Raw genomic sequence first — 16217 nt, 5'->3', positions numbered from 1 at the left:
TGGAAGCACAATAGATGGCCAAGTGACCTAGTCTTAGAAGATATACAATGAGTCAGGCAGCAAACATCATGTTAAAATTCGAAATGATTTTGTAGGAATTGCGAAGCCAAAGATTTTTAAGCAAATAAGTGCAAAGATCTACAATCTGAATTCTTAAAAGAAAGTTGAAGCTGGGCCTGTAATCCTAACAGCTTGGGATGCTAAGGCAAGAGGACTGCAAGGTCCAGCCTCAACAACTTAGCTAGGCCCTGAGCAACTCAGCAAAACCCTGTCTCTAAATAAATATAAAAAAGGGCTGGGAGATGTGGCTCAGTGGTTAAGTGCCCCTATGTTCAATCCCTGGTACCAAAAAAAAAAAAAAAAGAAAGAAAGAAAGTTACAATAAATTTAATGAAATGTGTGGAGGAAAATCTGAAGGCAGAAAAGCCAGTTTTAGACTCTTTTACAAGAATCCAAATAACATTTGGTCAGGAAAAGAGATGGAAATGGAAAACAACAGACTTTAGTATCATTTAAGAGGTAAAAACTAAATCATGTAGTAACCAGGAATAAAAGATGAAAAAGGTCAAAAACATGATTCTGAGGTTTATTAGCTTGAGACAAATGAATGGTTTTACTATCAAATAAGACAGAAGATACCAGGAGGGGGAAAAAAGAAATCTGGAAGAAACCACAATAATTCAGTTCATTACTTACTGGATGTGATCTACAGGCAGGTGGAAAACTCCAATAAACAAATGGAAATAGGGACTAAAGGAAAGAAGTTAATATCTACAGAGAAGGTCAATCTTTATGCTTTCCACAATAATAGAAATTTCTATGGTTGTGCTAATACAATAGATACTGGCCTCATGTAGTAGCTTTGTCCCCTTGATTGTGACTAGTGCAATATAGGAACTGATTTTTAATTAATTTTAATTAAAATAGCTATAGGCAGTTAATGGCTATTGTACTAGATTACATCTAAAGACTTAATTCACATTTATCTCTCTTTTTTTTTTTTTTTTTGCAATTCTAGAGATCAAAGACTTTGCACCTACTAGTATTCTACTATTAAGCTGTACCTCAGGTGCATTCACATTTTCTTTCTTTCAATTTCCTGACACACAAAAGATTAAGATTTCTAATTGATTTAACTTATTCCAACAGTTGTAAAATATACCATTAGGTTAAAATATATTATGAAATTATAATCCATCCTCTGCCGAACAGCATAATTACTTTCTTTTAAGTAACTCATAATTCCATTTACAAATCATATGAAACTGAATAACAATTGCCTGGTCTTGGCAAGTTAGCATGAAAGTACAACTACAAAACAAACCATACATGTGTAAAGAGGCTTAATTTCAGCTGAGCGTAGTGGTGCACACCTGTAATCCTAGGCTGAGGCAGTAGAATCCCAAGTTTGAGGTTAGCCTCAGCAATTTAGCCAGGCCCTAAGCAACTTAGCAAGATCCTATCTCAAAATAAAAAATAAATAGGGCTGGGAAGTGGCTCGGTGGTTAAGGTTAAGAACCCCTAGGTTCAATCCCCAGTAACAAAAAAAAGGGCGAGGGGGGGAAAAAAGGCTTAATTTGAAACCTACAACTTCAAACTACTGACCTCTCCATCACTATCAGATATCACAATGAATGCATCCTCAAGTCTACGCTTCCTCTTCACACTGACAGAACTGGTAGCTTCAGCATCCTTCTTCTCCAGGTTTTGAGATTCAGAGGCTTCTTTAACTTTTTTCTTTCTGCGTGGCATCGTTTTACCTGAAATACAAGGTCAAATAATTTACTTGAAGTATAAATTTCCTAGAAGTGATTCAATTTAGTCATGTAAAATAAAAAGATATTCATCCTACAAGTAAAAACTGGATTTCAGAACTTTTCTACTACTCATTAAAAATTACATTCTTTTTGGGGCTGGGATTGTAGCTCAGTGGTAGACTGCTTGCTTCGCACCTTTGAGGACCTGGGTTTGATGCTCTGCACAACATTAAAAAAATAAAGTGAAATAAAAATTATTCTTTTCTATAGAGAAAAAAATACACACACAAATCTTGTTTCTGTGAAATTTTAATAGCAATAATATAACAATATTATATTATTATACATTAGCTTAGATAACTAATTTTCTAAACTACACATTAATAATTTGCCTAAAAAATATTTTTTAAAATACCAATGTCTCAAGCAAGCATGGTGGCTCACACCTGTAATCCCAGCTATTCAGGAAATTGAAGCAGGAGGATTACAAATTTGAGGGTAGCCAGGCACAATGGCACATGCCTGTAATCCCAGCCAATAGAGAGGCTGACTCAGGAGGACCACAAGTTCAAAATCAGCCTCAGCAACTTAGCTAGACCCTAAGCAATTTAGCAAGACCCTATCTCAAAATGAAAAATAAAAAGAGCCGGAGATGTAGCTCAGTGGTAAAGTGCCCCCTGGGTTCAATCCTCAGTATCTAAAAAAAAAAGCTGGCAACGTAATGTTGTCACATGTGAAGTCCTAAGGTTTAATCTCCTGTACACCCCAAAAAATTAAACTTATTAAGTTTAATTCAAAAGATATAATAGAAAGCAAACAAAATTTTAAAAATAAAAAAATTAATTAAAGTTTTTAAAATGTTTTTTTTGTTGTTGTTGTTGTTTTTTTTTTGTTTTTTTTTTTTGTTTTTTTTTATTGGATTCAGCTTTCTGGGTTCTTTAATTTACTATATATGTCCTCTACACTAAATGTGATTAATTGCAAAAAAATAATCTCTTCAGGAAACCTTCATAACAAAATACCAGATTCCCTATTAACAAGAAAAGGGGATCAAGTTTAACAGGCCAAAACAGAAGACAGGAGTCTGTCAAAACATATAGATGGCACAAGACAGCTCTGACCTCAGACCCCCTGTGCTGAAGGAGTCACTGGCCAAACTCCAAGGTGTAAGAGCTGTAAATAACCAGAGTCAAATGAGAAATACAAGAATGTTTCCCATTTAGTCATCTTCTGAGCTCTCCGCAGACCTTTCATCTGTAACCACTTTCCAATTTGTGCGTTTGTTTGTCCTCTCCTGTATTTCATTGTTAACTATGGGGATATGGACATTTTTCTCTCTCTTTTTCCTTTTGGTTTTCTCATTGTCTCTTTCCTCACTCTCCTCAGAACTGCTGGATGCTGAATCATCTGACTGGGAAGTGTCACTTTCTGCCCCTACAAATAAAGCAGATTTTTTGAGAGACTTTTTCCTAGATTTTTTCTTGCGCTTATGTGGTTGTTTTCTTTTCCTGGTACTAGAAGCCCCAGTTTCTTCTGAGTACTCGCTTGAGGAATCTGCTGTTACATCTGTGGCTTCCTTCTTGCTTTTCTTCTGTTTTTTGTGTGATCTTTTTTTCTGCTTCTTTTTGTGAGATTTCTTTGACTTCTTATGTTTGCGGGATTCGTGAGTAGATGATTTTACCTGGGGAGATGTTTTTTTCCCATTGGTAATATCTTGCTGATCACTACTGTCTGTTTCAAACTCTTCAGGGTACAATTCTTTATAACCACTGTGACCCCATCTGTCTGGCATGTTAGCTTCATAATCATATAGCTTCTTATTCCAGGATTTAGCTTTCAGAAAATCATCTTCCAGAGTCCCAGCAATTTCATTCTTTGGCCTCCAGTAGTCTCTTTGACTTTCTTCATCAAAACCATCACTACGCATCCGACTTGAACTGCTGGGTAACATTTTCCTTTTCGTCCCCTGGTAAGCATCCTCCATCTGTTTCTCTAGTTCTCTTATTTTCCACATATCTGACTCCTCCTGAATCTTATTGTGAGCATCTGTATGCCGGATGACATTCCTCAGGAGGACTTTCCCCAATGGAACCCGAGACATTCTTCAATCCCTCAATCCTGAGGAAATCAGGCATCTTGTTAGTGTGAGACGAAGAACCACTCCATTACAAGATCGTGCGCCGCAGCCTCGCGTGGCCTTTAAAATGTTTTTTAAAAAAATTTTTAATTAAAAAATAAAATAAGAGTGGCTGGGATTGTGTCTCAGGAGTAGAGTGTTCACCTAGCACATTCGAGGCCCTGGGTTCGAGCCTCAGCACCACATAAAAATAAATAAATAAAGGTATTGTGTCCAACTACAACTAAAAATAATTAATTAATTAATTAATTAATAAAATAAGAGTTAGGCATGCAGCTCAGTGATAGGGCATTTAACTCGCATGCTTGAGGCCCTGGGTTCAATAACCAATAGCAAAAAAAAGATTCAACTTAATAAAGGGATTCTACCAAAAATCCACAGTTAATACTCTAATATATTTAAAAGCAAAAGTTTAATTCTTCCTCCTTAAGACAAAGAACAGGGGGGAGGGAAGAATAGAAATTCACTGGATTAGACAAAGGTGAACAAAGGGAAGAAGGAAGATGGGAATAGGAAAGAATGAATCAGACGAAACTTTCCTATATGACCAATAAAACTCCACATCATATACAACCACAAGAATGGGATCCTAATTAGAATAAGTTATGCTCCATGTATGCATAATATGTCAAAATACACTCTATTATCATGAATACATAAAAAGAATTTTTAAAAAAGAGCAAAATAAGAATGTTTGCTTTCACTAGATACCATGGTATAGGCCTGTAATCCCAGCTACTTTAGAGGTTAAGGCAAGAAGATTGTGAATTGGAGGTCCTCCTGGGCAATATAAGGATATTCCATCTCAAAAAAAAAAAAAAGTGCAGTGGTACATTTCTGTAATCCCAGTTACTAGGAAGGTTGAGACAGGAGAATGGCAAGTTCAAAGTCATCCTAGACAACATAGTAAGACTGTGTCTCAAAACAAAAAAATTTAAAAGGCTGGGGATGTAGATCAATGCTAGAGAGCCCCTGAATTCAATCTCCAGTACCACCCCCTGCAAAAGAAAACCAGAAAAACAATCTCTAGGGCTGGGGGTTATGGCTCAGAGGCAGAGCACTCACCTAACACGTGTGAGGCCCTGGGTTCAATCCTCAGCACCACATAAAAAATAAAGGTATTGTGTTCAATTACAACTAAAAAATAAATATTAAAAAAAAATCTCTGGGCTGGGGATGTGGCTCAAGCGGTAGCGCGCTCGCCTGGCATGCATGCGGCCCGGGTTCGATCCTCAGCACCACATACCAACAAAGATGTTATGTCCTCTAAGAACTAAAAAATAAATATTAAAAAAAAAATTCTCTCTCTCTCCCCTCTCTCTCTCTCTCTTAAAAAAAAAATCTCTACTTTCATCACTAAAAATTATAGTGAAGGCTCTAAGCAGGTTAATTAGAGAAGAAGAAATAAAAGGCATTCAAATTAGGAAGTAAAACTATTAACCACTTGCAGATGTCATGATCATGTTTAAAAAACAAACAAACAAACAAACAAAAACCACTAATGAATTCCCTAAAAAAACAACTAAAGAACAAGTTCAACAAGGTTGCAGGATACAAGGTCAATCAATATAAAAAAAACAATTACACTGCTATACACTAGTAATAATCCAAATTTAAATTTTAAAAATTCCATTTCTAATAGCACCTAAACCAATAAAGTCCTTAAGAATACATTAAAAAAAAAAAAGAAAGTTCAAGACTTAGAACTAAAAACTTAAAACAATATTGAAAGAGGGTAGGAACATAGCTCAGTTGTAGAATGCTTGCCTAGCAAGTATCACCAGGTCCACCAAATACAAACAAAACACACACACATATTTGAAAGAAAATAAAGGAGATCTAAACAAATGCAAAGCCCTCCCATGTTCATGAAGTGGAAAGACTTGTTACTATAAATATGGAAATACTTTCCAAATTGTTCTACAGATACAACATAATCCCTAATAAAATCCCAGTTTGGGGCTGGGGTTGTGGCTCAGCATATAAATAAGTAAAATAAAAGTCCACTGACAACAAAACAATATTTTTTTTTAAATCCCAGTTTGCTTTTTTGTGGAAATAAGACAAGCTGATCTTAAAATTCATTTGAAAATGAAAGGGTCCCAGAATAGCTAAAGCAATCCTGGGGGTGGGGAGCAAACTTTGATTTGGAGTACTCAAACATCTCAATGCCAAAACTTACTGCAAAACCATAGTTGCCAAGACTGTGCTCACACACTTGCACTGACATAAAAACAGATAAATGGATCAATAGAATAGAACTGAGATTGTAAAAACCCAAACATTTACTGTTAACTAATTTTATATTGCAGTAACATGATAATTAATGGAAATAGTCTTTTCAATAAATGATACACATAAAAAGAAAATGAAATTGGACCCATCTTACACACACATAACAATTGTGTAAACTGAATTAAAGACCTAAATGTAGGAACAAAATCTATGAAACTCTTTTAAGAGAAAATTCAGGGCTGGGGTTGTAGCTCAGTGGTAGAGCACTTGCCTAGCATATGGAGGAACTGGGTTTGATTCTCAGCACCACATATAAATAAATAAAATAAAGGTCCGGGCTGGGGTTGTGGCTCAGCGGTAGAGCGCCTGCCTAGCGTGTGCAAGGCCCTGGGTTCGATCCTCAGCACCACATAAAATAAATAAAATAAAGGTACTGTGTCCAACTACAAAAAAAAATTCTAAAAAATAAATAAATAAAGGTTCATCAACAACTAAAAAAATTTTTTTAAAAAAAGAAAATTCATCATAAAACTTTTGTCACCTTTGATAGCCAATACTATATTAAATATGACACCAAAATCACAATAAAAGAAATAGAAAAATCAGACCTGATCTAAATTAAAAACCTTTATGCTTCAAACCATAAAGCATCAAGAAAGTAAAAAAAAAAAAAAATTAAAGAACAGGAGGAAAAATTTGCAAATTATCTAAGGAACAAAGGATTTATATAAAGGACACTTGCAACGCCATAGTAAAAAAGCAAATAACCCAACTAAAAAATGGGATAAGCACATGAATAAACATTTCTCCAAAGAAGATATACAAATGACCATAAAGCACATAAAAGATGTTCAATGTTATTAGACACTGTGAAATACGAATCAAATTACAATGAGATACCACTTCACACTATGATGACTATGAAAAGAAAAATAACAAGTACTGGTAAGAATGTAGATAAATTAGAATCTAGTACACCAATGGGAATGTAAGATGCAGCTGCTGTAAAGTAATGAAGTGTTTATTGATTCATGAACCTTGAAAACACCACACTAAGTGAAAGAAAACAGACACAAAAAACACATTGTTAAGATTCCATTTACATAAAATATCCAGAATAGGAAATCCACTGAGACAAAAAGTAGACTAGTCATAGGGCTAGGGAAAGGAAAATGTAAAACGGTTTTTAACAGCTATGGGTTTTCTTTTGGGGTTAATGATAAAGTTCTGTAAAAAAGAAAATGGTAAAGATTGTTCAACACTGTATATATGTGGCAGAGTGCTTGCCTCACATGTGTGTGAGGCATTGGGTTCGATCCTCAGCACCACGTAAATAAATAAAATAAAGGCATGTGTCCAGCTACAACTAAAAAAAAAAAAGCCACTAAATTATACACTTCAAATGGCTAAAATGGTAGATTTTATGTTGTGAATTTTACTTCAGTTTTTAAAAGTGGATCCCCAATTTATTTTTACAACCACAACAAAGAATCAGACTCAAATATTTATTTTTTTTAATTTTAATATTTATTTTTTAGTTTTCAGCGGAGACAACAACTTTGTTTGTATGTGGTGCTGAGGATCAAACCCGGGCTGCATGCATGCCAGGTGAGCGCACTACCGCTTGAGCCACATCCCAGCCCCAGACTCAAATATTTAAACAGAACAATCTTAACTTTGTTACTAACTTTCAAATCTATTAACTATTCCATTATTCCTAAGGGAGCTATTATATATTATCTTAATGCTAAGATTAAGCATTAAGATCTTTCTACTAAAACTACTTCAGGGATAAAAGACTGTAAATTGAGAGATGCCAATAAAATAGTATACACCCATATGCGCCAAGTGACAAAATTATTCCACATATGAATACAAGCACAAATATGAATAAAAGTTTTAAATTGATACATGAAAATCATATTAATGGAGTACCATGTAATGTTTCAATACACATATACATTGTGTAATGTTTAAATCAGGTTGATATATCTATTTCCTCAAATATTTTTCACTTCTTTGTAGTAAAAACTTTCAAAATCCTGTCTTCTAATATTTTGTAGGTTTTTATTATCTATAATCACCCTACTATGCAACAGAACACTAAAGCTTCTTGTTCCTGTCTCTTAATAACCCAGATATCAACCTTTCCTCATTCCTCCCACCCTTCACTCTCCCAGCCTCTGGGAACCACCATTCCACTCTCAACTTTCACTGAAATCAACATTCTTTTTTTTTTTTTTAATTCCACATGAGTGAAATCATATGGTACTTGTCTTTCTGTGCCAGGTTTATTTCACTTAACATAAAGGTCTCGGTACTACTGTGTTGTCACAAACCAGAGTTTCATTCATCTTTATGACTGAATAGTATTCTATTTTATGTTCTACAGGTTGCTTCCATTTCTTGGCTATTACTGCAATGAACATGAGAGTGCAGAACTCTCTTCAACATAATGATTTCATTTCCTTTGGATATATATCCAGGAATGGGACTGTTAAATCATATAAAGGTTCTGTTTTAAATTTTTTGAGGAATTTTCATACTGTTTTGCTTTGCTTGTGGTGCTAAGGATTGAACCCAGGACTTCAAACTTGCTAGGCAAGGATTCTACCATTGGGTTACATGCCCAGTCCCCCAACCATACTGACTTCCATAATAGCTATAATAATTTACATTCCCACAACACGAGTTCCTTTTCTCCACATCTTTTGATGTCTCTTTCTTCAAGTGCTAGGGATGGAACTCAGGGCCTCATTCATGCTAGGCAAACACTCTACCACTGAGGTACACCTCCAGTCCCTGTTTTTTATCTTTTCATTCTTATTGGGGGGTAAAAATGATATCTCATTGTGGTTTTGGCTTTCCTTTCCCTAATGATTAATGATGTTGAACATTTTTTTTCCATATTCCAATTGGCATTGGTGTGTCTTCTTTTGAGAAACATCTATTTAAGTCTATTACCCCTTTTTAAATCAGGTGAATATGGTTTTTTGCTTGTTCCTTATATACTATGAGTATTGACTCCTTGTCAGATATAGTTTGCAAATATTTTCTCCTATTCTGCAAGTTATGTCTTCACTCTGTTGTTTCTTTTGCTGTGCCGAAACTTCTTAATTTGATGTAATACCATTGTCTATGTTTGCTTTCCGCTTCTTGTGTTCGGGGGACCTTGTCCCCAAAAAAATTCTTGCTTATTTCAAGGTCCTAAATTGTTTCCTTTAAGTTTTCTTCTAATAATCATAGTTTCAGGTCTCATGTTAAAGAATTCAATTCATTTTTAATTGATTTTTACAACTGGTAAGAGATAGGAATCTAGTTTCATTCTTTGGCAAGTAGATATCCAATTTTTCCAGCATCATTTATCAAAGACTGTTTTTGCCAAAATCTATGTTCTTAACACTTTTGTCAAAATATGATTGGCTGTAGATATGTGGATTTACTTCTAGGTTCTCTATTCATTAGTTGACATGTCTCTTTTGTTTTTTTCCCCAAAATATCTTGCCCCCCAACCGTATTATTATTATTATTTGTGGGGGGGGGGGTAGAGGAAATTAAACCCAGGAATGTTTAACCAGAGCCATATCCCCAGACTTCCCCCCGCCAGACAGGGTCTCACTAAATTGCTTAGGGCCTTGTTAATTGATGAGGCTGGCTTAAGACTTGTGATCCTCCTGCCTCAGCCTTCAGAGTCACTGGGATTATGCGCCACCACACCTGGCTTCACCTTTGTGTTTTTACTACTACAGCTTTGTTGCATATTTTGAAGTCAGATAGTAAAATGCTTCCTGCTTTGTTCTTTTTGCTCAAGATGGCTCTGGCTATTTAGGGTATTTTGTGATTTCATACAAATTTTAGGATTATTTTTTTCTAGTTCTGTGAAGAATGTCATTAGTATTTTCATAGATTGCACTGAATCTGTAGATTGCTTTGGGTAGTATGGATATTTTAATATTGATCCGTCTAATCCAGGAACACTGAATTTTATTCCACATTTCTATGTTCTCTTCAACTTCTTTCATCAATGTTTTATAGGTATCATTGTAGAAGAAGTCTTTCACCTCACCAGGCATGGTGGCACATGCCTGTAATCCCAGCAGCTCGGGAGGCTAAAGCAGGAGGATCAGCAACCTAGCAAGGGCCTAACCAACTCAGCGAGACCCTATCTATAAATAAAATGTAAAAAAAGAGCTGCAGTTGGGACTCAACAGTTAAGTGCCCCTAGGTTTAATCCTCAGTAACCAAAAAAAAAAAAAAAAAAAGGTTTTCACCTCTTTGAATTTATTTGATTTCTCAACAATTGTTGGTGTATAAAAAAAGCTACTGATTTTTATACACTGATTTGTATCCTGCAATTTTGTTGAGTACGTTTATTAGTTCTAATAGTTTTTTAGTGGAGTTTTAGGGGTTTTCTAAATATAAGATCATATCATCTGCAAATAGTGACAATTTGTAGCTGGTGCAGTGGCATGTGTGTATAACCTGGTCACTTGGGAGACTGAGGCAGGATGATCACAAGTTTAAGGCCAGCCTCAGCAATTTAGAGCTCTCCTGGGTTCAATGCCCCAGTAGCCAAAAAAAAAAAAGTGACAATTTGACTTCTTTTCCAATTTGGATGCCCTTTCTTTTTCTTGACTGCTTGTTCTGGCAAGCATATGTTGAATAAAAGTGATGAAAGTGGGCATTTTTGTCTTGTTTCAGATCTAACCTTTCAGAAAACAAAACTGTTGGCTTATTATAAATAACCTTTATTATGTTTAGGTGCATTCCTGTCAAGAGCCATCCATGGACTAAGTGTGGACCAAACCAGCATAGCAGCCAGTGAATAGGAAAATCTGGTATGTGGGAACTTCCAGTGGTAATCCTTATGGTTAAGACCACCCAGATACATGTGAATTTCTATTCAGCTTCTGCCAAGTCCCACAAAGCACGGGAGATGGGCTGACCTGCTGTAGCCACAGAGATGGGTGCAGCTTCCCAAGATGCTAATCATGGCTGCAAGACACCATGAAGCAAGACTCCACCCTGAAACCTTATCCCTGCCTTTGATGTACTCTCTTAAATAAACCACTGGAGCCATTTTTTAATTGTTCAGCTCCAACTCCTTTGTGGGCTGGACCTATTAGGCACTCCATGCCTTTCAAAACTAATGCTTTGTCTTATTTCTTCACTAAATATTTCAGACTTTATTTTCTCAGGTGGCTTATCCCCTACTAAACAGGAAAAATTACGCTGGTGAGGTGGTGGCCACCTTGTGATACATCCCTTCTATACCCAATTTGTTTAACATTATATATCATATTTTTCGTACTTCATTATGTTTTTATGGTGTCTCGTATTCATTGACTTGCATACATTAACCATCCTTGCATCTCTAGGATGAATCCCACTTGGTATGTACAATAATCTTTTTTTTTTTTTTTTCAGTGCTGGGATTTAACTCAGGTGCATCATACCACTGAGCTACATCCCCAGCCCTTTTAACTTAGTTTTGAGACAAAGTCTCACTAAGCACTAAGTTTCAGATGCTAACCTCAAACTGTCAGTCCTTCTACCTCAGTCTTCTGAGTGCTGGGATAACAGGCATACATCACTGCTCCCATCAAACAATCTTCTTAATGTGCTGTCAGATTCAGTTTGCTAGTTCTTTGTTGAAGATTTTGGGTCCTTTATTCATCAAGGATATTGGCAAGCAATTTCTTTTTTTTGTTGTGTTCTTATCTGGTTTTGGTATTAGGATAATGCTGACCTTGTAGAATGTGCTTGGAAGCATTCCTTACTCTTCTATTTTTGGAATAACTTGAGAAAAACTGATATTAATTCTTCCTTATGTTTGGTAGAATTCAGCAGTGAATCCATCTGATCCTGTGCTTTTCTTTGATGACAGACTTTTATTACTGGTTCAATCTCATTCCTTGTTAATGATGCATTCAGGTTTTCTATTTCTTCATGATTCAGTCTTGATAAGGTGTTAAATATTTAGGAATCTATCCATTTCTACTAGGCTATCCAAACTATTATCAAACTGTTGGCATACAATTTTCATAATAATATCTAAAATTTTTTTGTATTTGTGTATTGTCAGTTGTAACATCTCCCTTTTCATGTAATTTTATTTGAGTCTTCTGTTTCTTAGTCAGTTAAGGGTTTATTTTGTTTATCCTTTCAAAAAACTCAGTTCATTCATTCTTTCCTTCTACTAATTTTAGGTTTAGATTGTTCTTGGTTCTCTAGTTCCTTGAGATACAGTGATAGTTGTTTATTTGTGATCTTTCAGTTTTTTGATATAACATTTAATGCCTATAAACTTCCCTCTTAAAACTGTCTTTGCTTTATCTTATAGGTTTCAGTATATTGTATCTCCACTTCCATTTATTCTAAGTATTTCACAAATTTCCTTCTTGATTTTTTTCCTTGATTCATTGGTTGTTCAAAAGTAAGCTGTTTAATTTCCATGTATTTATAGAGTTTTCAAATTTTTTCTTGTTATTAATGTCTAACCAAAAAAGAATCTCAACAGTATTTCAAATTTATCAAATGTGTTGAAACTTGTTTTGTGGTCTATAATAAGGTCTATCCTAGAGAATGTTCTACATGTTACTGAGAAAAAATTACATTTAGCAGCTGTTGGATAGAACATTAAGATCCATTTGGTCTAAGGTACAACTTAACTCTCCTGATTCTCTGTTGCTTTTCCATCTAGATGATCTATCCATTGCTGAAATTAAGGGTCAAAGTTCCCAACTATTATTGTAACACAGTCTCTCTCTCCATTTAGGTCTACACATATTTGCTTTATATATCTGGGTGCTTCAATACTGGATACATATATATTTAAAATTATTTCCCCTTTTATCATTATATAAGGACCTTCCTTGTCTCTTTTTGCTGTTTTTGATTTAAAGTCTATTTTATTTGACATAAATATGGCTATTCCTGCTTCCTTTGGGGGTAGGGTGTGGGGATTTAATCCAGGAGCACTTAACCACTGAGCCACATCCCCAACCCATTTAATTTTTTATTTTTTGGAGACAGGTCTCATTAAGTTTCTTGCTAAGTTGCTGAGACTGGTCTCAAACTTGCTATCCTTGTGTCTCAGCCTCCCAAATCACTGGGATTATAGGCAAGCACCACCGCACCTGGCTCTTGCTTCCTTTGGTGTTCATTTGCATGGAATATCTTATTCCATCCCTTCACTTTAAGTCTATGTGTGTCCTTAGAGGTAAAACAAGTTTCTTGTAAGCAATATAGAGTTGAGTCTTTATTTTTTATCCATTCAGTCACTCTTTGTCTTTTAATCAGAGAATTTAATCCATTTATATTCAAGATAATTATTTTTTTTAAAGAGAGAGTGAGAGAGGAGAGAGAGAGAGAGAGAGAATTTTTTTTAATATTTATTTTTTAGTTCTCGGCGGACACAACATCTTTGTTGGTATGTGGTGCTGAGGATCGAACCCGGGCCGCACGCATGCCAGGCAAGCGCGCTACCGCTTGAGACACATCCCCAGCCCCAAGATAATTATTGATAGTAAGATCTTTCTATAGACATTTGTAACTTATTTTCTAGTTTCATTGTAGTTCCTGTCACATACCCCTTATAGTCTATCCTTTGTGTTTAAGTGACTTACTGTAATAGTGTGTTTTGACTCCTTGCTTATTATTTTTCAGTTCTCTATTATAGATTTCTGCTTTATGGTTATCAGTAAAGCTAACAAAAAAATCTTTGATTAGGGCAAGTTATTCTGAAATGACAGCAATTTAACATGATCCTAAAGACAGAAAAAGGAACAAAAGAAAATATACCAATAAGAAAACTCTACATTTGCTACGTTTGTACTCCTCCATTCCTCTCAGCATTTTTTTTAATTTATCTTTTATATTTTTTACTGTGCTGGGACTTGAACTGTGGGCCTCATTCATGCTAGGCTATTGTCTACCACTTAGCTATCCACCAGTCCTCATATTTTCAATTTTTGATATCCCATTTTATATCTTTCTATAATTGCCTATTTTCTAACACATTAATGTAGCTACTAATACATTTTTTGCTTTTAAGACTTCACATTAAAGTTATAAATTGTACAGTATACTTATGATATTAAAGCATTCTGGATTTGTTTGTATAAATACTCTTATTAGTAAATTTAATACCCTTCCATGTTTTTTTCTTACTCATCAACATCCTTTCATTTAGTTTGAAGAACTTTAATATTTCTTGTAGGACAGATCTGGTGGAGATATAGTCTCTCAGCTTTTATTTGTCTGGGAATGTCTTTATCTCTCCTTTACTTCTAAAGGATAACTTTGCTAAGTACAGTATTCTCAGGTGACAATATTTTTTTTTCCTTCAGTACTGTGAAAACCTTATGCCACTATCTCCTCTTCTGTAAGAGTTCTGCTGAGAAGTCTGCTGTCAGGTGAATTGGGACATTCTTATGAATTATTTGTATCTTTTCTCTTATAACCTGAGAATCTTCTCTATCACCTTTGAGAGCTTGACTTTCAGATGTCTTGGGGAAAAATACACTTATTTTTCTGTTCTTAATATATATTTTTAAATGACAAGCCTTGAAGAAATAAAAGAAATCACACAGAAAAGATCAAAAAATTAAACTACATATCGTTTTTTGCAGTGTGTGGTGCTAGGGATCAAACTGAGGGACTTGCATATACTAGGCAAGCACTGTACCACTGAGCTACACACCCACTTTTCTGTATTTAAATAACAGAATTGAGAAATAACTATAACACATGTAAACATTTGCTGATAATTAAACACAAACTGTCTGCTATGGTTTGAATGTATCCTGCCAAAATTCATGCATTGAAATCTAGTCACTAATTGGTTGATATTAAGAGGAGAACCTTAGAGAAATAGGTCATGAAGGTAGAATGAGAATGAGAATGTGAATTAGATTAATGCCCTTATAAAAGAGGATTGAGAGAACTTGTTTGCCCCTTTTGCTTTCTCCCATTTAAGAATGCAATAAGAAATCAAGGCAGACAGCAAGCCCTCACTAGACACCAATCTGCTGGGGCCTTGTTCTTGGGATTTTCTGGCCTTCAGAACTATAAGTAATAAATTTTTATTGTTCATAAACTACCTAGTCTAAGATATTTTATTACTGAAGCAAAAAGAAACTAAGATACTATCAATTCACAAGAGAAAAGAAAGCAAACATGAAATGCAAATATATGGAATCTATCAAGTTATCATTACATAAAACAAATAGGATATATTTTTACTTTCTAGATTAAAAAATTTAATTTTATATTAATTCACAAATAGTATAGTTTTCTAAACAGTAGACTACAAGAAAAAATGGAAAATACATACACAACTTTGTACAAATGGTACCATATTCTTCAGTTTTAACCACTCACCTTTCCTCACCTTGGTAGGATTCAGATGCTTTACACCTTTACTCAAACATTCTATAAAACCCATGATCATTTTATAACTTAAAAATATATTGCAGTATTTGTAGTTTTTAGTCTATAAGTCCTACACGACGTGTTTTGTTGAATTTATAACCCAAGTGTTTTTGTTTTGGTTTGTTTTTCAGGGTTCTTTTGGGTTTTCTGATGTATATGTACTTGTCTTTATCTAGTGGACTTTAGTAGGGAAATTAAGGTGAATTTTCAAGGCTATTTGGACTGATCTCAAATTGTCACACTTCAAAACATAACATATTATATCAAACACTCTCTTCCAGTAATTAACGGTGGTAGACACCTGTAATCCCAATGACTCAGGAGGCTGAGGCAGGAGGATCACCAACTTTGAGGTCAGCCTCAGCAACTTGGTAAAGCACTAAGCAACTCAGCAAGAACTTGTCTCAAAATAAAAAGGATTGGGGATATGGCTCAGGAGTAAAGTACCCCTAGACTAAGTGCTTAGTACCAAAAATAAATAAATATGAAAAATAAAATAAAAAATAAACTAAGGCCTAAATTTCTGGGTGAAATGAGAACACTGTAGAATATGAGATAGGGTCTCACTAAATTGCTTAGGGCCTCACTAAATTGCTAAGGCTGCCTTTGAATTTGCAATCCTCCTGCCTCAGCCTCTGGAGCCACTAGAATTA

At 35.0% G+C, this 16217-nt stretch overlaps 2 protein-coding genes across 4 annotated transcripts in view; both read right to left on the bottom strand.

Moving 5' to 3' along the window:
* Positions 1-16217, bottom strand: part of Uimc1 (ubiquitin interaction motif containing 1) — a 122875-nt gene that overhangs the window by 98760 nt on the left and 7898 nt on the right. For all 3 annotated transcript variants that reach the window (XM_077797080.1, XM_077797086.1, XM_077797083.1), the window contains exon 2: positions 1606-1760. In XM_077797080.1, the coding sequence (XP_077653206.1) occupies positions 1606-1760 (155 nt within the window). The remainder of the gene's footprint in view (positions 1-1605; positions 1761-16217) is intronic.
* LOC113189449 (uncharacterized protein NKAPD1) lies at positions 2977-3892 on the bottom strand. The gene has a single exon (XM_026398206.2). The coding sequence runs from the start codon at positions 3856-3858 to the stop codon at positions 2977-2979; it is 882 nt and encodes a 293-aa protein (XP_026253991.2). The 5' UTR covers positions 3859-3892.

Source organism: Urocitellus parryii, chromosome 1 (assembly GCF_045843805.1).
Source record: "Urocitellus parryii isolate mUroPar1 chromosome 1, mUroPar1.hap1, whole genome shotgun sequence".
Lineage (NCBI taxonomy): Eukaryota > Metazoa > Chordata > Mammalia > Rodentia > Sciuridae > Urocitellus > Urocitellus parryii.
This window is presented reverse-complemented; position numbering and strand designations above follow the sequence as displayed.